This window comes from Bos mutus, chromosome 8 (genome assembly GCF_027580195.1).
Source record: "Bos mutus isolate GX-2022 chromosome 8, NWIPB_WYAK_1.1, whole genome shotgun sequence".
NCBI lineage: Eukaryota > Metazoa > Chordata > Mammalia > Artiodactyla > Bovidae > Bos > Bos mutus.
In genome coordinates this window covers 85641837-85666027 of record NC_091624.1, presented here as the reverse complement: position 1 = coordinate 85666027, position 24191 = coordinate 85641837, and the positions used below count along the sequence as shown (strand labels likewise).

The 24191-nt window shown below is 40.5% G+C and overlaps 1 protein-coding gene across 1 annotated transcript in view; it reads right to left on the bottom strand.

Moving 5' to 3' along the window:
* SH3GL2 (SH3 domain containing GRB2 like 2, endophilin A1) overlaps window positions 1-24191 on the bottom strand; it is a 226320-nt gene that overhangs the window by 54981 nt on the left and 147148 nt on the right. Inside the window, exon 2 of the mRNA XM_070376126.1 lies at window positions 4786-4854. Within this exon, the coding sequence (XP_070232227.1) occupies window positions 4786-4854 (69 nt within the window). The remainder of the gene's footprint in view (window positions 1-4785; window positions 4855-24191) is intronic.

The window sequence follows — 24191 nt, the reverse complement described above, 5'->3', positions numbered from 1 at the left end:
TTGGGAGTCTAAATTTAAACCAGGTGTTTTCTGATTACCACATAAGTCTCTACCTTTAATGTGAATTTTAACATGAGTGGAGAGTGCAAAACTCGGCACAGAACCACAGATAAGACAAAGGATAAGTGGAATAAAGTGGAATTAAATAATTTCCACATCTCACTGAAATCTAAATCTCTCAATTTACCTAGGTATAAGTCCAAATACAAAACCACAGGTGTGTTCTTCAATCAACAAAACTTCATTACAGAAATATTTAGATTTTGAAATAAAAACTTCAGAAACTCATTATTTTCTAGGAAATAGGAGAAATCGGTGTTATCTGGTGGCTCAAACAGTAAAGAATCTGCCTGCTATGCAGGAGATCTGGGTTCAATCCCTGGGTTAGGAAGATCCCCTGGAGAAGCAAATGGCAACCCACTCCAATATCCTTGCCTGGAAAATTCCATGGACAGAGGAGCCTGGTGAGTTACAGTCCATGGGGTTGCAAAGAGTTGGTCACAACTGAGCGACTAACTTTCCTTTTTCAGACTTAGAGGGACATCTGTGGGTCTTTGTCTGAAGCAGAATATTTATAAGATGTTCTTTTATTCCTATTACTTTGCAAGATTGGTATGGATTCAAAGCCCTAATTAGTCATTCAGTTATAAAGTCTATTCTCCAAATTTCTTCTTTTTAGTCTCATTTTTAAGAAACAGAAAGTTAGCCTCAGCTTTGGCAGTGGGCTACTGGGCTTATTGCCTATGTCCTGGCAGAGGCTGAAAGCAGGACTCCAATTCTGATTCCTTAGTCCTAAATTCCTAAATATAATACCAGCCTAACCTGTCACTAATGACAGGGCTCTGACCGAGTGGCATATTATATATTCCCTCCAGGGTAGGGGAGGAGGGGAGGGAGAGGATAAGGGGGATGAAGGAAGACTGGGTGTAGACAAGATTGGTGCAAATCAACAGACCCATGGGGCTGCTCATAAAGATGGGGATGGAACTCCAATACAAACAGGGAAGGAGGAGTCAAAGCCAAGTTATTCTGAGCAGGTGTGTCAGATTCTAGAGCACCAGATGCTGTAAAAGAAGGATGGGTAGAATTCTGTTTCAAAAACTATGAACAGCAGTGGCCTAGCTTTGGCTGAAGGTTAGGTGGTATTTCAAACCATCCAGAGATGAGAAATAGAGACCAATGCAGACTTCAGTCCAATGGAAGCAAGTGGCTGTCAGGCATTCAGTGTAAAAGGCTGGCTTCCCAGACTTCAGGTCAGGGCTCAGGACTCTCATATTAAATCTCCTATCAGTGAGGATCCTTATTCTATCAGTGAGCTCAGTTCAGTTCAGTCTCTCAGTCATGTCCAACTCTGCGTTGGACATGAATCACAGCACACCAGGTCTTCCTGTCCATCAACAACTCCCAGAGTTCACCCAAACTCATGTCCCTCGAGTTGGTGATGCCATCCAGCCATCTCATCCTCTGTCATCCCCTTCTCCTCCTGCCCCTAATCCCTCGCAGCATCAGGGTCTTTTCCAATGAGTCAACTCTTTGCATCAGGTGGCCCAAATATTGGAGTTTCAGCTTCAGCATCAGTCCTTCTAATGAACACCCAGGACTGATCTCCTTTAGGATGGACTGGTTGGATCTCCTTGCAGTCCAAGGGACTCTCAAGAGTCTTCTCCAACACCACAGCTCAAAAGCATCAATTATTTGGCACTCAGCCTTCTTCACAGTCCAACTCTTACATCCATATATGACCACTGGAAAAACCATAGCCTTGACTAGACGGAACTTTGTTGGCAAAATAGTATCTCTGCTTTTCAATATGCTATCTAGGTTGGTCACAACTTTGCTTCCAAGGAGTAAGCATCTTTTAATTTCATGGCTGCAGTCACCATCTGCAGTGATTTTGGAGCCCCCCAAAAATAAAGTCTGACACTGTTTCTACTGTTTCCCCATCTATTTCCCATGAAGTGATGGGACCAGATGCCATGATCTTAGTTTTCTGAATGTTGAGCTTTAAGCCAACTTTTTCACTCTCCTCTTTCACTTTCATCAAGAGGCTTTTGAGTTCCTCTTCACTTTCTGCCATAAGGGTGGTGTCATCTGCATATCTGGGGTTATTGATATTTCTCCCAGCAATCTTGATTCCAGCGTGTGCTTCCTCCAGTCCAGCATTTCTCATGATGTACTCTGCATATAAGTTAAATAAGCAGGGTGACAATATACAGCCTTGACATACTCCTTTTCCTATTTGGAACCAGTCTGTTGTTCCATGTCCAGTTCTAATCGTTGCTTCCTGACCTGCATACAAGTTTCTCAAGAGGCAAGTCAGGTGGTCTGGTATTCCCATCTCTTTCAGAATTTTCCACAGTTGATTGTGATCCACAAAGTCAAAGGCTTTGGCATAGTCAATAAAGCAGAAACAGATGTTTTTCTGGAACTCTCTTGCTTTTTCCATGATCCAGCAAATGCTGGCAATTTGGTCTCTGGTTCCTCTGCCCTTTCTAAAACCAGCTTGAACATCTGGAAGTTTGTGGTTCACATATTGCTGAAGCCTGGTCTGGAGAATTTTGAGCATTACTTTACTAGCGTGTGAGATGAGTGCAACTGGGCGGTAGTTTGAGCATTCTTTGGGATTGCCTTTCTTTGGGATTGGAATGAAAACTGACCTTTTCCAGTCTGTGGCCACTGCTGAGTATTCCAAATTTGCTGGCAGACTGAGTGCACCACTTCCACAGCATCATCTTTCAGGATTTGAAATAGTTCAACTGGAATTCCATCACCTCCACTAACTTTGTTCATAGTAATGCTTCCTAAGGCCCACTTGACTTCACATTCTAAGATGTCTGGCTCTAGGTGAGTGATCACACCATCGTGATTATCTGGGTCGTGAAGATCTTTTTTGTATAGTTTTTCTGTGTATTCTTGCCACCTCTTCTTAATACCTTCTGCTTCTGTTAGGTCCATACCATTTCTGTCCTTTATCGAGCCCATCTTTGCATGAAATGTTCCCTTGGTATCTCTAATTTTCTTGAAGAGATCTCTAGTCTTTCCCATTCTGTTGTTTTCCTCTATTTCTTTGCATTGATCACGGAGGAAGGCTTATCTCTCCTTGCTATTCTTTGGAACTCTGCATTCAGATGCTTATATCTTTCCTTTTCTCCTTTGCTTTTCACTTCTCTTCTTTTCACAGCTATTTGTAAGGCCTCCTCAGACAGCCATTTTGCTTTTTTGCATTTCTTTTCCACGGGGATGGTCTTGATTCCTGTCTCCTATACAATGTCACGAACCTCCGTCCATAGTTCATCAGGCGCTCTGTCTATCAGATCTCTGTCTATCAGTGAGGTCCACCTCAAAAACTTGGCCAGAAATACCAGCTATTTGGCTGCTTTATCTAAACACTGAATAGTCTATTTCACAAGATTCCAGTCTCTGGGCCACTCATCTTTTCTTCAGGAACTCCAATGCGTCTGGTCCTCTCTTGCTGTTTCCTTTACTAGAAACACATTGGGCTCTGCTTACTCTTGCTTGTTCTTTATATTCTTAAATATCAGGAAAGTCTTCCCTGACCACCCTATGTGGGTGAGTTTCCTCCATTCCAAGCTTCTCTAGTGCCATGTTTCATTACCCTTGCCACACTGGACAGTAATTGTCTAAAGTGTGTTTTCCCCACTAGATTATGAATTTAATTCAGTCAGGAACCTTATCTATCCTGTTTACTAATGTATCCCACAAGCCTGCCTCAAAGGAGGTACAAAACAAAAATTTGCTTTGTTCATCAGTGAACTCTTCAGAACAAAAACTGAAAAAGACAGGGCAGAAAGCATCTAGGAATTTTCTGCTTGATCCTTCATGCAGACAGCAAAAATATTAATAGCAAAACTGAGGTGGCCCACTAGAACTGAGATAGACTAAGTAAAAAATGTGGTTTCTGGGTATCACGGGCTTTTGACATTCTCCCTGTTCAAGTACACGGTTTGGATTCCCAGATCCTTTACTCATTCACAATTTAACATCTAAAATAATTAATTGCATGATGTAATATCCATTCTCCATCGTAAGCCTATGTATCTCTTTCAATGAACCATCTCAAAATGAAAGAAAAGCAAAAGGGAAAACATGGCATCTGTCACAAGAAAAATGAAAACATGTATTTTGTTCACCACCTCCACTCTCACTTGTTGAGAATCTGCTCTTTTAAGAAAGAATGTTATATGATTTATATTATTTTTCATCCTTAATAAATCTCTGAAGAATGAACGTGTATTCTCCTTTTACATTTATGAGAATACAGAGGCCCAGAGCAATACCCAGACTTGTGTAACAAGCAGTGTAGGTGGAACTCAGGCCAAGAGCAGACAGGCTCACAACTACATTCACTGCACCCGCTGACTCGTGCTGGCACAGTCCCCTCAGGGAAGTTCTCGAAGGCTAGAGAGTGACTGCAACTCTCCCCAAAACATCTGATACATCATTCCCCACCTTCTCTTCTTTTCGTACCAGCCCAGTCCAATTCAAACACCAGCTCCATATTGTCCCTATTTGGAAAAGTGATGATAAAATCCATTATGACATTTCACCTTCATGGAGGCTTTGTTCTCAGGATAGTGAAAAAAGAAAAAAAAAGGCAATTTACATCTTCTGTTTTACAATATACATTACAAAGAGAGTACTTCTAGGAGTAACTTTTGCATTCTCAGGTGCCCGTGGAGAACAGCTTCCCCTTTCCTTTCTTGCTTCTCCTCTTAGTATGCTGGGAGATTTTATGTCAAGGGAATCTAAGTGATGAAGACTCACCCTCTCCATCTCTTTGAAGTCATCATCTAGCTTGGTTCCTTCAGCTCCTCCAACCTTCTCACTCACTTTCTGTAGAAAATAACCAAAAAAAAAAAAAAAAGGAATTATTACAAATAAATTTTCTTTTAAAAATACGTGTCACGAGTTGTAAGTGCTTTGACAAATATCACCTAATATAACATCACAACTATTCTCTGACATGGGTAGGCCGTTCCATTTTCACAGGAGGCAACTGTGTATCAGAGGATACAGATAATTTACCAAAATCCACGCACCTGGTAGATACTGAAGCAGGAATTCAAAGCTGTGTCTTCTGATTTCAACTCTAGTGCTCTTTCTATTATATACATCATCATACAACTGTCAAAGCACTAACATTTTCCTTTTGAAAATTCCAAGGGACAATAGCATCATACAATAATCATTTCCCTCTGATAATGGATCTAAAATGCTACCTAGGTAGAAAATTACTGCATCTTCAACCTATTTTTCAATGGGCTGTTGAACAGATAATCACAAGCATCTATCAAACTGGTATGAAAAATACCAGCCTAACTGATCTTCAGATAAAGGGACTTAAATAGTTATCTTATAAATCTCCCTGTAGTTGTCCATGTCCTTATATACATAAGATAAATTGTGTGTAAAGATGTTGAGGGTATTTCTTTGCTACCCAGTCAATTCCCATTATCATACGTTCTATGTTCATCAGTTTACATATGCAAATGTACATTTTCTACTTGTAGAATTCACGCTCATTAAAAAATTAGATATTCTATTCTGTTTTGAAATAAAGATCAAATTAAGTCGAATAAAAATTACAAAGGAATCACAAGAAAAATATTTCACTTTCATTAAAAACAGGAAATATTAAATGCTAATGACACCAGAATGTCATTCCTCTTAAAATAACTGTAAAGGTAGTTAGATGCTTTTTACTAAGATGTCACTGTGCTACATAAAGTTACCACATACACATATTAAAGTATAAGTTTTCATTTCCTTTAATAGCCACTGTGTTGAGGGTCTTTGCAGAATATCCCCACCATGGTCAGACCTGCAGCAACCTTAGTAACAACTGGGTCATCCAAGTAAGCTTGGTTTACCTCCTTCTAAAAGGGCTCTGGGATACATGGCTCACTTTCTTGCCTTGGAAGCTCTGATATCCCCTTATTGGGGGCTGAGGTATAGTGCTTACATTCCCCTTCTTTAACTCCTGTGTTCTGCCACCAGGAAGAGCTTTAGAAGAGATCACTCTTGGGAAAATCAAGAGCCTAAATTCTTTCACCACTCTGGCCCAGATTTCACCTCAGCAGCAGTAACAGAAGGAATATGCTGTGATGAAAGATCATGGCATGGACTGCCATGGCACACCGTGTTGTTATGCAAATTAAATGGTATAAAATATAAGAACTCCTGTCTGAACCTATAAGACATGCAATATATCCTAGTTCCCTTCTCTCACCAATAAACTGCATCTGCTAGGCTTCCCTGGTCTGCTTAAAAATCCTGGTCTTTTCTATCAGTTTCTTTAACTACTATTTAATACCTTAAGAAGAATCTAACCATTTTCAGAAAACTGCTGCTGCTAAGTCACTTCAGTCGTGTCCGACTCTGTGTGACCCCATAGATGGCAGCCCACCAGGCTCCCCCGTCCCTGGGATTCTCCAGGCAAGAACACTGGAGTGGGTTGTCATTTCCTTCTCCAATGCATGAAAGTGAAAAGTGAAAGTGAAGTCGCTCAGTCATGTCGGACTCTTCTCGACCCCATGGACTGCAGCCTACCAGGCTCCTCCGTCCATGGGATTTTCCAGGCAAGAGTACTGGAGTGGGTTGCCATTGCCTTGTCCATCAGAAAACTGAGACTTGCGTAAATAAACTTTTTTATGAGGCTTGCATAAATTAAAAACAATTGCCTGGAAGGCAATTTCCACAAGTAAACCCTAGGTGGCTTTGCATTCACACCACAGTACTGAAGAGCTGTCCATGGTGCTGGACATTTCTGCCTAAAGTTCTTTGGATCAAATGGCCAGATGGCCAGAGTTCGATTCACCGTTTTAACCCTCAGTCCTTGACATCAGCCCTCTCACTTAACTTGTTTCCTAAGTGGTGGTGGCTATCAATTATTTCAACAAGATCAGCTTCCGTCTATGGGGTCACAAAGAGTCGGACACGACTAAATCGACTTAGCAGCAGCAGCAGCAGCAGCAGCAGCACAGATCTAGGCTTTGTGTTGCATCACTATCAACCAAATAAAAGCCTGTATCAACTGATCTGGCACAGCAGTCAGTTTTTGCCTACATTCTTAAAGATGTTACCAAGCCAGAAAGAGATGGAAAGGTCTTAGAACTCAGTTTAGAACCTCCTAGTGGAATTCTACGGAGAAGGAAATGGCAACCCACTCCAGTGTTCTTGCCTGGAGAATGCCAGGGATGGCAGAGCCTGGTGGGCTGCCATCTATGGGGTCGCACAGAGTCGGACATGACTGAAGTGACTTAGCAGCAGCAGCAGCAGTGGAATTCCAAGTGTCAATAACTTAACCTGCATGTTCAAGTTTAAGTCATAGAAAATTAGGAATAGAAGGGAACTTAAAGGTTATTATTATCAAATTTTCCTTATCAGCAAACAAATTTTACTCTGATTTTTACAGATTCCCTCCCTTTCACTTTGCTCAGTGATGGCAATTTCAGCTCATATTTAAGCCCCTCTTGTGTCTTATTCTTGATGTATGTGGTTATCTGTTAAATTTGGGCCGGGAAACTCTATAATCTTATTGAATTCCTATGCAATAAAGAAATATAAGCCTCATACTCCCAACTCAACTGTCTCAGTTCTACCTGATTGTCTGCAATGTCAGGCCAAGGCCCTATTTTGGTTAAAGAGAATCATTATAGATATATTCCTCCCATGATCCATGAATGAGATGTTTAATTTTCATTTGCAAAATTGTCACAAAAACCAAGTAGCTGAAAAACATCTCCATTTATAGTAACAGAAAATCCTGGTAACCTTGGTTAATCACATTTTTATCATATCTAAGCAATAAAATAGGACCTTCATCAAAACCACAAGAGCTTATATTATACTTTCAACCCATATTGCTCAACTGAAAGTAATTTTAATTTCCTTCTTTTTTATATCCATCAATAGGTTAGCACCAGAGTGGCTCACTGTATTATAGGAATACCAAATAGGATCAACTGGCCATTAGTAATTCAGAACTAGTCCTAGTAACTCACACAAAGCACAACTCATCAGTCCATCAGACCACTGACTTTAACTATGTGGCTTAAGCACTCTATGTGTATGAGTGTGTGTGTGAGAGAGAGAGAGAGAGAGAAAGAGTGTGTGTGTGAGAGAGAGAGAGAGAGACGGTGGGGAGAGAGAGGGATGAGGAGAGAGAGAAAGGGAGGGGAAGGGGGACAGAGAGGAAGGAAAAAAGAGAAAATATGAATCTATTCTCCACAAAAGCTGATGTTTGAGATGCTATAAGAGAAACTGTTCACCAAATATATTGAATGAGGCTAACAGATACTGGTCTTGGTCTGATTGTTTGGTTGATATAAATTTCTTATCTGATTTGATTCATGGCAAAAGAAAGAATATTCAAAATGACATCTACATTGTTCTCTGGGCTATTTTTTTCCCCAAGTCACAAAGGATCTAAATATACCAAGGCACTGAATTAAACAATGTGCTAAATAGCCATATTCTCATTCCTTAGGAGTATGCCAAATATTTTCTCCTCCTGTTCTTTAAATAACATTACTAAAACTTCTATTGCTTTTGTGTATGTGAGTCAGGTGAGGAAGACAGGATCCCTGAGCTCATTTGGCCAACAATGAGTTTTGTTTTCCTTGGTGGTGGTTTAGTCACTAAGTCATGTCCAACTCTTGTGACTATAGCCCACCAGCCTCCTCTGCCCATGGGATTTCCCATACAAAAATACTGGAGTGGGTTGCCATTTCTTTCTCTGGGTGATATTCCCAATCCAGGGATCAAACCTGGGTATCCTATATTGCAGGCAGAATCTTTACCCTGAGACACTAATATAGCTCTTGTTTTCCTTACCTAGTACCATTTACTTAAGAATAGTTTTGCTCTACTATATTCCAGTGAGGTGGTTCCTAAAAAGATTTCATATTATTGAGTATTTTCCGATATTGTTTAGTATACTTTAGCTAGTATACTCGCTTTTTGAGAAATTGATCCCCTATTCAAATAAACATTAGCAAAAGTTATTTGAATCAACCAAAACAGTATAAATGAGTCAATATGCCCATCTGTAGCATCTAAAAACAACTCTCCTGTTCAAAATCTCCCAGCGTACTCGCCTAGCACAACACTGAGAATTTGTGCTTCCAATCTTTTATTTTCTATTACACTCTCCATATATATTCCAACCAAACCAAAAAATCTCATCTTCCTCTAAGTTATTCTTCATTGTATTCATCACAAGATACACTCAGTAAAGATTTGTGAACTGAACTACAGTGCAATTTTGTAAATGTTAATGTTAAAAAGACTGAAAGGAGGCATAAAGTAAGGCAAACAGGACTGATCATTTCACTCAGGGATGGTTTTTCAGAAGGTATAACTCTTCAAAGAAAGAAAATAAATAATATAATCAACTCACATTTTAAATTAAAAGTCTTAATTCTGAGTCTGGAGTCGTGTTGCCTCACGCTATTTTTTCTATATGCCAAATAAGAAAAATAAGGGAACCAGAAGCAGGAGGCAGCTTAAATAAATGACCACTGTTCTCAGCCCAAAGGATGAGGATGCTGCAGGCTCTCCAACAATGACTCATCCTCCCCTGCATGAATTATCACCACAGAGTCGGACACGACTGAAGCGACTTAGCAGCAGCAACAGCAGCAGGTAAAAGACACTCCACCCTCTAACTGCAGCTCTGATACTTCCCTATATTGCACTTCAATCAAACAGTGAATATCCAACCACCTTATCTCCAACAGCCTTTTATAAAGGTCTCCTTGAAAATCACACCATCAGCGAAATTCAATAGACTTAAGACCAAATTCATTTACACTCCACACACCTGCAAAGTTATTTACTGTCTGATGTCCCTATTTTTGTTTAGCTTTGTCTCATTATTCATTACACAAAGCCAGATTTTCATACCGGCCACCAAATATGCTGTGTTAATTCCTTTTGCCTTGTACCTGGACCTATTTTATTTCTCTTTTCTAATTTTCAAATCCTGCCAAGTACCTAAGATGCTAATCCAACTTTCACCTTCTCCATCTTCATCTTGAATGCTCACCCTAGATGGAAGTTACTAGATTTCCACTGCATTCTTAATGAAACACACCATCTGTTGGACTCCCTGGAACTAGCTACTTGATGAGTAAAACTGCTGAGAACTTTTGCTTATCTGATTATAAAATTCATATATCACATGCAACTTTGTCTGAAAACTTCGCAGTACCTAACACACTGCACAGCAGAAAATCATCAGTTGAAACAAAAATGTGTCTCAATGAATTATTCTAAGAGCAAAATAAATTAAAGGAGGACCCTTAATTATGAGTGAGCACTGGTTCTTTATCTCATTTCTGAGAGTTTTATCTCCCCTGTAAAATGTCATAACTTTTTTATGTTGACAATAAGTAAAAATATAGCAAACTCAAAATACTGCCTTCCAAATATTTATAGAAAGACATCACCTATGAAAGAAAGAAAGTGAAAATGAAGTCGCTCAGTCATGTCCGACTCTTTGCAACAACCCCCTGGACTAGAGCCTACCAGGCTCCTCCATCCATGGGATTCTCCAGGCAAGAATACTGGAGTGAGTTGCCATTTCCTTCTCCAGGGGATATTCCCGACCCAGGGATCGAACCCCAGTCTCCCATGTTGCAGGCAGACACTTTATCCTCTGAGCCACCAGGGAAGTCAAATAAAAGAAGGCCATACTCTGACTCTACGAAAGTTCTTTAATTATTATTCATTGGTTAGGTACTAAAATTAAAATGATAATACTTGACAACATACCTAATATTCAGAAGGAAACAGAAAAGTAAAAATCACAGCAATAGTATCTTGGTATTTGGCTAAATACAGGTAGATCTAGCTTTTCCAGATGGTGGTGTTGCCATGTATGAAGGGGAGGATGGATATACTTTATGGGGTACAGGTTTCACACTAGTTTTTCTCAGCTGTCATTAAATTGGAATGCTTAAATGCCATGATGTTTTGAAAGTGAATTTCAAAAACTATATATTATTTTTCTCAATCAGAAATTTCATATTTTCTTGAAAATGAGTAAAGGCATTTTCATCTATCTAAACTAAGTTATTTGAACTAACTGTGCTAATTCTATTTCTCACTATATTGAAGAACAATAAAAAGGTTTGTCAACTACAAACTGGTGCTTGCCAAGGGCATTTGCCATCTGTCTTCATGGGGGTTGAATCCCGTGCTGCTGCAGCTGCTGACCTTTGACACACCTGAAGGGAGTTCAGGGTAGAGAATGAGTCACTCTGTGCTTCAGTGAAACCAGTAGAACAGGTCTTAAGATAGATATTTTCAGAAACTGATTGCATGATCCCAATCCTTGTATCTCCTCATATCTAGAAAAACACTAAATCCCTTTAGCTGACATCAGCTCCTCAGGAGCTGAAAACCTCTTGTAAAGTAAGTGCTTAATTGCAATGAACACCCCCTTCACCGAAATCACATATAGCGACCTTCCCTCACTGCCTGGAGCAGCTTCTCAGCGCCGTCTCAGGTGCCATCTCCTGGGCTGCAGTCCTCATTCTGCCCCATATAAAACTTAACTGAAGCTATCACGCTGTGCATCTTTTTTTGGTCAATGGATTCCTCTCATAATTATACCCCCTGCCCCAAGAATTCAACAGAATGAAGAATGATTTTCTTTGAATATCTGGAGCAAATTAGAATGAGTTAGGAGAACTAAGCACTTGGCCCTTTCCCAACTTTCAGCCTATCTTGCTTTTTGTCAAATACTATATAGAAAATGCAGAAATTGATTTGCATGATGTTCTAAGCTTCTGGTGTGGTTCACTTGGATTAAGAGTAATAAGTTTCTAAGCTCTGTTGCACCAAATTGAGAACTTCCCATGTGCTATGTGGCTAATTACTTGTACACACACCTCAAAGGGAAATGGCAGTATTTATAATAGACGTATTATGCAAATTTCAGTCCCTCCCTGGAAAGACAGTTTATACTATCACCTATAGCTGCATTCACAAGTGATCCTATTTCTGTCTTCTAGAAAAAAAAAAGAAAGAAAATTAAGTACATAAAATGTATGTAATAAAAACCAATAAGCACTTCTCTATTTTTCATTCATCCAAAGAATCTAGTTCATCATCAGATAAGGGGTAATTTAGTAAGGGGGATTCACAGAATTTGAAAATATAGCCATAAAGTTTCCCATCCCTGGCAATAGGAAAAAAAATCATGCATTTTCATAGTCTACAGCACTAAGCCACCAAAACTGAGCAAAATATAAAAAGACAGTGTCTGCTAAAAGTAGACTCCCAAGACTTAGGGCTAGAATTATGTCATATACTATTTTTTTTTTAATTCTATTTGAAGCTCAGTTATAAAATCCCTTGAGAAAAAAAAAAAAACAGAACTTAGAAAGAAAAAAAAACAAACAAACAGTAATTCATTTGGGATTTCAATACCCTCTAATGAATGGCCTAACACCTAAAGCCCTATAACTCAGGGCTTTACTTTCCCTGATAAGGCAAGGAAAAGTAGCCCTAGGTCTTCCATTGTTAAGAGCAACTGCTGGGAAGCTCTTTACTTTTTTGTAAACTGAAATTACAAACTTCTCTGGGCCTCTGTTTCCTCATCCACAAATTGGGATAGGGTGTGATGAGATAACCAGGAGAGTTCTAAGGTGTCTTTCAATTTAAAATTTGATATCTACTTCTAGTATGGTTAATTTGATGAATCAATTAAGCTAGGCTACAGTACCCATGCTAGAAAGGTAATGGTCAAAATCCTTCAAGCCAGGAGCTCAGTCAGTAAAGAATCTGCCTGCAATGCAGGAGACCCAGGTTCAATTCCTGGGTGGGAAAGATACCCTGGAGAAGGAAATGGTGACCCACTCCAGTATTCTTGCCTGGAGAATCCCATGGACAGAGGAGCCTGGCAGGCTACAGTCCATGGGGTCACAAAAGTCAGAGATGACTTAGCACCTAAACCAACACCAGGCTTCAAGAGTATATGAACTGAGAACTTCCACATGTACAAGCTGGATTTAGAAAAGGCGAGGAACCAGAGATCAAATTGCCAACATCCCTGGGATCAGAGAATTCCAGAAAAAACATCTACTTCTGCTTCATTCATATGCTAAAACTTTTGACCATGTAGATCACAACAAACTGTGGAAAATTCTGAAAGAGATGGGAATACCTGACCACCTTACCTGCCTCTTGAGAAACCTGTATGCAAGTCTAGAAGCAATAGTTAGAACGGGGCATGGAATACCTGACTGGTTCAAAGTTGGGAAAGGAGTACATCAAGGCTGTATATTGTCACCCTGCTTATTTAACTTCTATGCAAAGTACATCATGCAAAACACCAGGCTGGATGAAGCAAAGGCTGGAATCAAGACTGTCAGGAGAAGACACAGATGACACCACCCTAATGGCAGAAAGTGAAAAGGAACAAAAGAGCTTCTTGATGAAGGTGAAAGAGGAGAGTGAAAAAGCTGGCTTAAAACTCAACATTCAAAAAACTAAGATCACAGCATCTGGTTCCATGACTTCATGGCAAATAGATGGGGAAATAGTGGAAACAGTTTCCAGATGGGGCAACAGTGGCTGACTTTATTTTTTGGGCTCCAAAATCTGCAGATGGTGATTGCAGCCACAAAATTAAAAGACGCTTACTCCTTGGAAGGAAAGTTATGACCAATCTAGACAGCATGTTAAAAAGCAGAGACATTACTTTACCAACAAAGGTCCATATAGTCAAAGCTATGGTCTATCCAGTTGTTGTGTACAGATGTGAGAGTAGGACCATAAAGAAGGCTGAGCACTGAAGAGCTGATGCCTTCAAAATGAGGTACTGCAAGGAGATCAAACCACTCAATCCTAAAGGAAATCAACCCTGAATATCCATTGGAAAGACTGATGCTAAAGCTGAGGCTCTGATACTTTGGCCACCTGATGCAAAGAGCCAACTTATTGGAAAAGACCCTGATGCTGGGAAAGATTGAGGGCAGGAGGAGAAGGGTGTGACAGAGGATGATGAGATGGTTAGATGTCATCACCAACTCAATGGACATGAGTTTGAGTAAACTCCAGGAGATAGTGAAGGACAGAGAAACCTGGTGTACTGCAGTCCATGGGGTTGCAAAGAGTTGGACACAACTGAGCAACTGAACACCAACAACTGTACTCAGTTATTCAATCAAACACTAATCTAGGTCTTGTTGCAAATATTGTGCCTGGCTCTTTATGACCAATCTGGTTCCTCTGTTCGTGCAATTTCCCTGGTGAGAATACCGGAGTGGGTTCTCACTCATCTCATCTAACCAGGGATCGAACCTGCGTTTCTTGCATTGGTAGGCAGATTCTTTACCACTGAGCCACCTGGAAAGCCCCAAGATAGTCTATAGATTTGTGGTTAATTCCACAATCAGTTGAGCTTAAGTAAACACGATTGTCCTTGAAATGTGGGAGGGTTGCATCCGACCAACTGAAAGGCCTTAAAAACAATACTGAGGTTTCCTTGAGGAAGAAAACATTCTGTCTCCATATCCTACTGGGTCTGTTTTTCTGAAGAGCCCTAACGGATGCAATTTCTACCTGCTGGAGGGCTATTTATAGTACATCAAAGGTAGATAACAATTAGAAAAGGAAGGGAAAAAGAAAATACCATGAAAAGTATCTGAAAACAAAATGCCATGGAACTCTTCCCCTCTTGACCTCACATTCTAGGGTTATTTTGATGCAAATCTCCTTCTAAAATTAAAAAGAAATCATCTTTGGTAGGAGATGCCCATTAAAGTTGGAGAAGGCAATGGCACCCCACTCCAGTACTCTTACCTGGAAAATCCCATGGATGGAGGAGCCTGGTGGGCTGCAGTCCATGGAGTCACTAAGAGTCAGACACGACTAATCGAGTTCACTTTCATGCATTGGAGGAGGAAATGGCAACCCACTCCAGTGTTCTTGCCTGGAGAATCACAGGGATGGGGGAGCCAGGTGGGCTGCCATCTATGGGGTCACACAGAGTCGGACACGACTGAAGCGACTTAGCAGCAGCAGCAGCAGCCCATTAAAGTAGAGTAACTGATACTCCTTGGGTCTCAGCTGTAGGGCAGGCAGCTGAGAATATGCTCCATTTCTATCACTAATGCTTGGACAGCCTTCATCCATCCACTCAAGGTAAGTTCCTCAGCTTTGCAGAAAGCAAGCATCAGGGACAAGCTGCAAGCCAAGGGGTATTTGAAGACACTTGCGAGACTTCCTATAAGTATGTCACATATCAATTCATTCAGTTCTCCACACAGCATTTTATGTCACCAAATGTGGCACCTGAGCTTTATCCTGAGATAAGTGCTCCTCTTTCTCTAAAGCCAAAGGAAGCTGGCATCATGCTTTTAATTGCCGCTAATCAGATTGATTAGCGGCAATAAAAAATCATAAGCTTAAGTAACTTAAGTAACAGTAAGGAGGAGATACAAAGAGGCTGCAGAGATAGTCATGAATGTGGATGGACCACCTCTTGGCATTCAATGAAGAGATACCAGACCCACCATCTTATATAGAAAATCACTGACCTACTAACATGTGGGTGTGCTCAGTCATGCCAAACTCTTTGCAAACCCATGGGCAGTAGCCCACCAGGCTCCTCTGTCCATGGAATTTTCTAGGCAAAAATACTGGAGTGGGTTGCCATTTCCTCCTCCAGGGGATCTTCCTAACCCAAGGATTGAACCTGTGCCTCTTGTTCTGCACTGGCAGGCAGATTCTTTATCACTGTGCCAGCTAATAGAGGAATTCAATTGGGAACAAAGAATAACCACATAAAACTCAGAAAGATGGATCCCTCTCTGAGATATCAACTTTGGTAACTCATGCTGTAGAAATTCCATCATCTGAACCCAAAATGTTAAGAGCACTTTAATGTCAAGGCAGATACAAATATAGATTTCATTTACAATCTGGGCAAAATTTCCTGAGTGCTAAGCAGCCTGTCACTGCCTGAGAAGACTATGCCCTGATATATGCAAGCTTTGCTTCCACCCTGAGCTTCAAGTTCTGTGGCCTGCACTGCAGATGAATCTCTGGAGACTCACACCTTGCCAGTTCATGCTGAAGTCAGAGAAGGAGAAGCGGAGGAGGCTCCCCACCCCCAATCATACAAATTCCTGGTTTGCCTTTTACTCGTTATTTCTAGTATTGGGATTTTGAGTTCTAGTAAATTCTAGTATTAGAATTCTGCCCCTGCAAGGGACATTTCACAGACAAGGCTGATGCAATACTCAGAGCATGTATTCAGAGTAATGTCACTGCATCCCACATCTGAAAGCTAACCTGACACCTTGTTTGCTAGTACACTTTCAAGGTGGAAAAGAAGCCACTCATTTCACTGTCCCATTTCCTACTGTCTCAGTCAATTCTCTACCAATAGTTACACTCTATACTTTCATATACATATAAATATATAATGTACATACACACATACATACATATGTATACATATACATATATAACATACATACACATAAACATACTTATAGATATATACTTATATAAACACACAGATACATATATGTGTGTGTATATATAAGTATATATATTTTTTTATATGATAAATAACAGAGAAATATTTGGCATTTCTCCAGGCTTAGAGTTGCTCAAAGTTGTCTATCAAATTGGGGGCATGCTCTAAACACATTTCAGCTCTCCAAACCAGCACTAATAGCTTGCTTTCCTTTCAAGTTTCTGCCCAGTGCTTTTCAATCATGTGGGAGACTTGCTCTTGCATGAGCTGACTGCTTGCAAAGCTCCAATAAAAATACGCCAAAAAATAAGCTAAGGAAAGGAGATAGGAAAGGATACTGTTTCTTAAATTTTTCTCAGGCTCACTAAAGTGCTAAAGTCAGCTAGTGAGTAGTAGGTGGTGGACACAGAGCTTTCGAGAGGCTGTCCTCTTATTTGTTCAATTTGGACATGAGAGAAGAGATGGAGGAATATTTGGAAGGGGCAGACTCTTGAGAAGAGGCTGGCACCTCTTTTCATGACAAAAAAAGGTGAAGTCAAATACATGTCAAGACAGGGGCCCAAGGGTAATTGTTTTGAAGTCACTTTCCTTAAGCTCTGGAGTATAGGGAAAAGAATAATGAATTAAACTTTTTAACAACTTTAATGACACAAAGATCACTCATTTAAAGTACACAATTCAATGACTTTTAGCATATTTACAGAGTTGTGTGACCATCACCATAATCTAATCAAGAAATCAAGAACAGTTTCATCATACCATAAAGAAACCTGGTACCCATCAGCAGTCACCCCCTAATCCTCTCCCCGCAACTCCATTTAATGCTCCCCCACCCCGGCAGCCACTAATCTACTTTCTGTCTGTATGGATATGCCTATTTTGGATATTTCACATGAATGGAATGATACAATTACGTGGTCTCCTGTTTCTGTCTTCTTTCAGTTATCATCATGTTATCAAGGTCCATTCATGTTGGGGCATGTGTTAGCACTTCCTTTTTATGGTTGAATAATATTTCATTATATGAATACACCATATTTTCTTTGTCCATCCATAAGGTAATGGACATTTTGTGTTATTTTCTAGATTGGGCAAATCATTTTACCTCTCAAGTTTTCTGACATAGGGATAATTCAAAGCCACCTCACAGGGCAGTTACAAAGATTATAGAAGATAACTAAGTGTTTTGCAGACTATAAAGCACTTCATCAATGCAAAGGATTAGTGTTGTTACTCTGTAAGCACCACCACATGATCCTGTTACTTAAGAGTAACATGGGGACACCATGAACATGGTGACCATAAGGTGGAGCCTTCCAAAATGCTTCTACCCAAGACAAACTTGTCGTAGGAGGAAGACATAAACACTTTCCAATATCTAGGCCAAGTAACGATTTGAGGGCTGTTAATATACACAACATCATTCCAGAAGAGGATCTTTGAAGAGCAAAATGGTGTGCCTGTGGGCACGCATTACTAATTAAAGGCAAACTGGAGATTTACATTTCAGAATGCAATGCTATTCTGAGAAACCATTTCTCAGAAGTGATCTCAAGTTTTCTTATCAAATCAGCTCACATCACCATTCTGTGTCACAGCTGATCATGGCGTTAGCAAGAAGAGGTTAAACAGGAGAATGTGAGAGGAAAGTTAATACATTCATGAGCCCATGAAGTATACTTTTTGTTGTGGGGGTTTGGAGCTTTTTTGGGCAAAATGACAAGATCCAATTCTAATTTGGGGTGACACTGTAGGAAAGAGGGAGTCTTGTGGAGTAAACTTGTGTTTCTGACAGGACTACATCATCCCTCAGGTACCAGTATGTGCTGGAGGGTAAGGGGAGGAGAAGGGAAGGGAAGCACTGAGAATGTGGGGATGAGAGGAACAGGTGTGTTATGGTCAGACAGCCGGGACATACCAGCAATAGGACTGAAACTCAGGTTCCCTGATTCCCATATCAATAAAAATCTTGTTTTCAGGAGAGGGTCTACTTGGGTTAACTGTAATCAATAGATACTAGTCTGTAGCACTGGAGGATGGTTAAACACACAAAAATTCCTTAAAATATTTAACTTGCTTTCCATAACTGTTTATATTGTTAGAAGTCATTGTTAAGCATTTTCTTAGTAACTAACAAGAATTGATTAATATCATTTAGGGTTTGCTGCTGCTGCTAAGTCGCTTCAGTCATGTCCGACTCTGTGCGACCCCACAGACAGCAGCCCACCAGGCTCCCCCATCCCTGGGATTCTCCAGGCAAGAACAGTGGAGCAGGTTGCCATTTCCTTCTCCAATATGTGAAAGTGAAAACCGAAGTCACTCAGTCATGTCCGACTCTTCGTGACCCCATGGACTGCAGCCTACCAAGCTCCTCCGTCCATGGGATTTTCCAGGCAAGAGTACTGGGGTGGGTTGCCATTGCCTTCTCCACAATTAGGGTTTACTGTCCTTCAGTAATAAATTCATAACTCCTTTCTTTTTGCCTATGGACCTGCTGTAATCAAATCATCACTAGATCAACTCTACCTTCCCCTTTTATAGTTGTAGTTCAGTCGCTCAGTTGTGTCCCACTCTTTGTGACCCCATGGACTGCAGCATTCCAGGATTCCCTGTCCTTCACCAACACCTGGAGCCTACTAAAATGCATGTGCATTGATGGTGATGCCATCCAACCATTTCATCCTGTCCTCCCCTTCTCCTCCCGCCTTCAGTCTTCCCAGCATCAGTTCAGTTCAGTTCAGTTCAGTCGCTCAGTCGTCTCATATTCTTTGCAACCCCATGAACCTCAGCACACCAGGCCTCCCTGTCCATCACCGACTCCCAGAGTCCATCCAAACCCATGTCCATTGTGTCGTGATGCCATCCAACCATCTCATCCTCTGTCTTCCCCTTCTCCTCGCAGCCTCAATCTTTCCCAGGATCAGGGTCTTTTCAAATGAGTTCTCTCCGCATCAGGTGGCCAAAGTATTGGAATTTCAGCTTCAACATCAGTCCCTCCAGAACACCCAGGAATAATCTCCCTTAGGATGGTCTGGTGTGATCTCTTCACAGTCCAAGGGACTCTCAAGAGTGTTCTCCAAGACCACAGTTCAAAAGCATCAATTCTTCTGCACTCAATGAATATTCAGGATTGATTTCTTTTAGGATGGACTGGTTGGATATCTTTGCTGTCCAAGGGACTCTCAAGAGTCTTCTCCAACACCACATTTCAAAAGCATCAATTCTTTGGCACTCAGCTTTCTTTATAGTCCAACTCTCACATCTATACATGACTACTAGAGAAACCATAGTTTGACTAGATGGACCTTTGTTGGCAAAGTAATGTCTCTTCTTTTTAATATGCTGTCTAGGTTGGTCATAAATTTTCTTACAAGGAGCAAGCGTTTTTTAATTTCATGTCTGCAGTCACTATCTACCGTGATTTTGGAGCCCAAAAAAATAGTCTATCACTGTTTCCATTGTTTCTCCATCTATTTGCCACGAAGTGATGGGACCAGATGCTATGATTTTAGTTTACTGAATGTTGAATTTTAAACCAACTTTTTCACTCTCCTCTTTCACTTTCATCAAGAAGCACTTTAGTTCTTCACTTTCTGCCATAAGGGTGGTGTCATCTGCATATCTGAGGTTATTGATATTTCTCCCAGCTATCTTGATTCCAGCTTGTGCTTCATCCAGCCTGGCATTCTGCATGATGTACTCTGCATATAAGTTAAATAAGCAGGGTGACAAAATACAGCCTTCATGTACTCCTTTCCCAATTTGGAACCAGTCTGTTGTTCCATGTCCAGTTCTAACTGTTGCTTCTTGACCTGCATATAGATTTCTCAGGAGGCAGGTCAGGTGGTCTGGTATTCCCATCTCTTTAAGAATTTTCAACAGTTTGTTGTGATCCACAGTCAAAGGCCTTGGAATAGTCAATAAAGCAGGAGATGTTTTTCTAGAACTCTCTTGCTTTTTGGATGATCCAACAGATGTGGGCAATTTGATCCCTGGTTCCTCTGCCTTTTCTAAATCCAGCTTGAACATCTGGAAGTTCACAGTTCATGTACTGTTGAAGCCTGGCTTGGAGAATTTTGAGCATTACTTTGCTAGTATGTGAGATGAGTGCAATTGTGCAGTAGTTTGAGCATTCTTTGGCATTGCTTTTCTTTACAATTGGAATGAAAACTGACCTTTTCCAGTCCTGTTGCCACTGCTGAGTTTTCCAAATTTGCTGGCATATTGAGTGCAGCACTTTCAGAGCATCATCTTTTAGGATTTGAAATAGCTCAACTGCAATTCCATCACCTCCACTAGCTTTGTTCATACTGATGCTTCCTAAGGTCCACTTGACTTTGCATTCCAGGATGTCTGGTTCTAGGTTAGTGAACACAATTTTGTGCTTATCTGGGTCATGAAGATCTTTTTGTATACTTTTTTTGTGTGTGTATTATTGCCTCCTGTTCTTAATATCTTCTGCTTCTGTTAGGTCCATACCAATCTGTCCTTTATTGAGCCCATCTTTGCATGAAACGTTCCCTCAGTATCTCTGATTTTCTTGAAGAGATCTCTAGTCTTTCCCATCCTATTGTTTTCCTCTATTTCTTTGCATCAATCACTGAGGAAGGCTTTCTTATCTCTTTGTGTTATTTTTGGAACTCTGCATTCAAATGAGTATATCTTTTCTTTTCTCCTTGCCTTTCACTTCTCTTCTTTAGGCCTTCTCAGACAACCATTTTGCCTTTTTGTGTTTCTTGGGAATGGTCTTGATCACTGCCTCCTGTACAATGTCATGAACCTCTGTCCATAGTTCTTCAGGCACTCTGTCTATCAGATCTAATCCCTTGAATCTATTTGTCACTTCTACTGTATAATCCTAAGGGATTTGATTTATGTCATACATGAATGGTCTAGTGGTCTTCCCTACTTTCTTCAATTTAAGTCTGAATTTGGCAGTAAGGAATTCATGATCTGAGCCACAGTCAGCTCCCAGTCTTGTGTTTGCTGACTGTATAGAGCTTCTCCATCTTTGGCTGCAAAGAATGTAATCAATATGATTTCAGTATTGACCATCTGGTGATGTACATGTGTATAGCCTTTTCTTGTATTTTTGGAAGAGAGTATTTGCTATGACCAGTGTGTTCTCTTGGCAAAACTCTGTTAGCCTTTGCCCTGCTTCATTCTTTGCTCCCACAGCTCCTGGTGAAACTAAGCGAGACCCTGGGGGGCCTTCCCAAGGACAAATAGCCCCTACCCTTTGTATCCTACACTGGCCTCATTTGTAAAAAGCTTTTGTTGCCTAGACTTTCCCAGAGTTCCAAAGAACAAATATAATCAGAAAGTGAGGAAATGCAGAAGCAAAGGAAAACAGTCAAGCAAGACTAAATAATAGTAGGTTAGTCATGAAACAAAGTCAAGGACCTTTGGTTCCTCCTAAGAGCTATGGGTAATATCCTGAGCCATATGCTTGAATTGCTCTGCAGATCCTAAAATCTCCACCAGGTGGAAGAAGCTAACTGCTTGATGACCATGCACATACAGCCCCCAGACCAACTGAGGTCTGAGTATAGTGCTGCCCCCTGCATCTGCAATGTGCTTAGCTCACCACCCAGCAATCAGAGAACTGTGCAGTAGCCAATCATGGACCCCCTTACCCACTCCCTCACTGTGTCTTTAAAACCCTTCCCTAAAAGCCATGGGGGAACTTGGGTCCTTTGAGCATAAGCTGCCCATTCTCCTTGCCTGGCCCTGCAGTAAACACATTTCCTTCACCATAACCTGTTGTCAGCACTGGCTGTGCTGCACATGGGGTGAGTGGATCCAAGTTTGGTTCAGTAACACTGGGTCAAACTCTATTCAGCACTTGTTAGGTTTTATTTTGTATTACCATCATCTACTTGAATGCATGTCTAACATATAGAGTTCCCGGAAGGTAGTGATCTTGGTTTTGTTCATCTCTGGTTCCTCGTGCACAGAGTTAGCCTGGCACATGGCTGGCCTACAAAGTATAAGCAGATGAAAAGGCAGTACACCAAGCTATGCACGAGTTTGATCTCATTTTTTTTTTCCTATTTCATTTCTATTTGCTATCATTTCCCTGAACAATCACTGCATTTATCTTTTCTTCTTTCCTTCAAAATATCTCTCTACTGATGGTGATGGCAAAAGTGGATATTGTCACAGGATAATTAGCAGCAGCTCTGGACACAATTTCCAACAGTAGCACCATAAACAGTTTTTAAAAAATGATTATTAAGGTACTATGCTGGCATGACTGTTGATAAGAATACAATGAACAATTTTTTTAAATTTACAAATGATAAATGCTAGAAAGGGTGTGGAGAGAAGGGAACCCTCCTATATCACTGGTGGGAATGTAAACTGGTACAGCCACTATGGAAAACAGTATGGAAGTTCCTTAACAAATTAAAATAGAGCTACCATATGATCCAGCAATCCCACTCCCAGGCATACGTAAAGAGAAAATCATAATTTGAAAAGATACGTGCACCCCGGTGTTCACTGTAGCACTATTTACAATAGCCAGGACATGGAAGCAACTTAAATGTGCATCAATAAAAGAATGGATAAGGCAGATGTGGTACAAATATACAAAGGACTATTGCTCAGCCATAAAAAGAATGAAATAATGTCATTTGCAGTAACATGGATGATCTAGAGATTGTCATACAGAATGAAGTAAGTCAGACGGAGAAAGACAAATATCATATGATATCACTCATATGTGGAATCTTTAAAAAGGCTACAAATGAACTTATCTACAAAACAGAAATAGAGTTACAAATGTAGAAAATAAACTTATGGTTACTGGGGTGGAGGTGGGGATAAACTGGAAGAGTGGATTGACATAGACACACTACTAACTAATAAGGACCTACTGTATAGCACAGGGAACTCTATTCAACACTCTGTAATGGTCTATATGGGAAAAGAATCTTAAAAAGAGTGGATATATGTATACACATAGCTGATTCGCTTTGCTGTACACCTGAAATTAACACAACATTGTAAATCAACTATATCCCAATAAAACTTAAAAAAAGAATATGGTGAAAATAAGAGAGTAGGATGAAAGCAAGGATGAAGTAGGATGAAAGCTGGACTGCTCAACAACCATTTAAAACACTAGTGATCAGACAAAACCGTCAAAAGTGGTTCCTTTTTTATATGCTTGTTGCCTACCACATCTCCACCACCACCACCATCACCATATTAGAATCTGGCTACTTTCCAATCTCTATCGTTCATACATTTGGGAAATATTTACTGAATTCTTTTTATATGTCAGGCATTCAAGAGACCACAAGGAGGATGTGCAAGGGCCCTAGGGTATATTGGGTAAGTATGGCTCCTCCAAGAGCCCTGCATGAAACATTAGAAGGGAAAAAGAGAAGGATTAGAAAGGGAAAGAGAAAGCACTCAAGATGAAACTGGAGATTCTGGAAGTGAGAGAGTCAATTCCTAGGTAGGTTGATAAGAAGTCCAAGGTTCCCGAGGAGGAGAAAGGGGTCTGGGGCTCTCAAGGAGAAAAGGAACAATGTTCTTTTCTACATTGCTTTGTCTTAGTCAATTTAACAATGTATCTTGCTCAAGGACGTGTTTCTCCTTAACAAGAACCTTCTGACTAATCCCATCATCTTAAAATGTATATCATGGGAGTAGGTCTGGT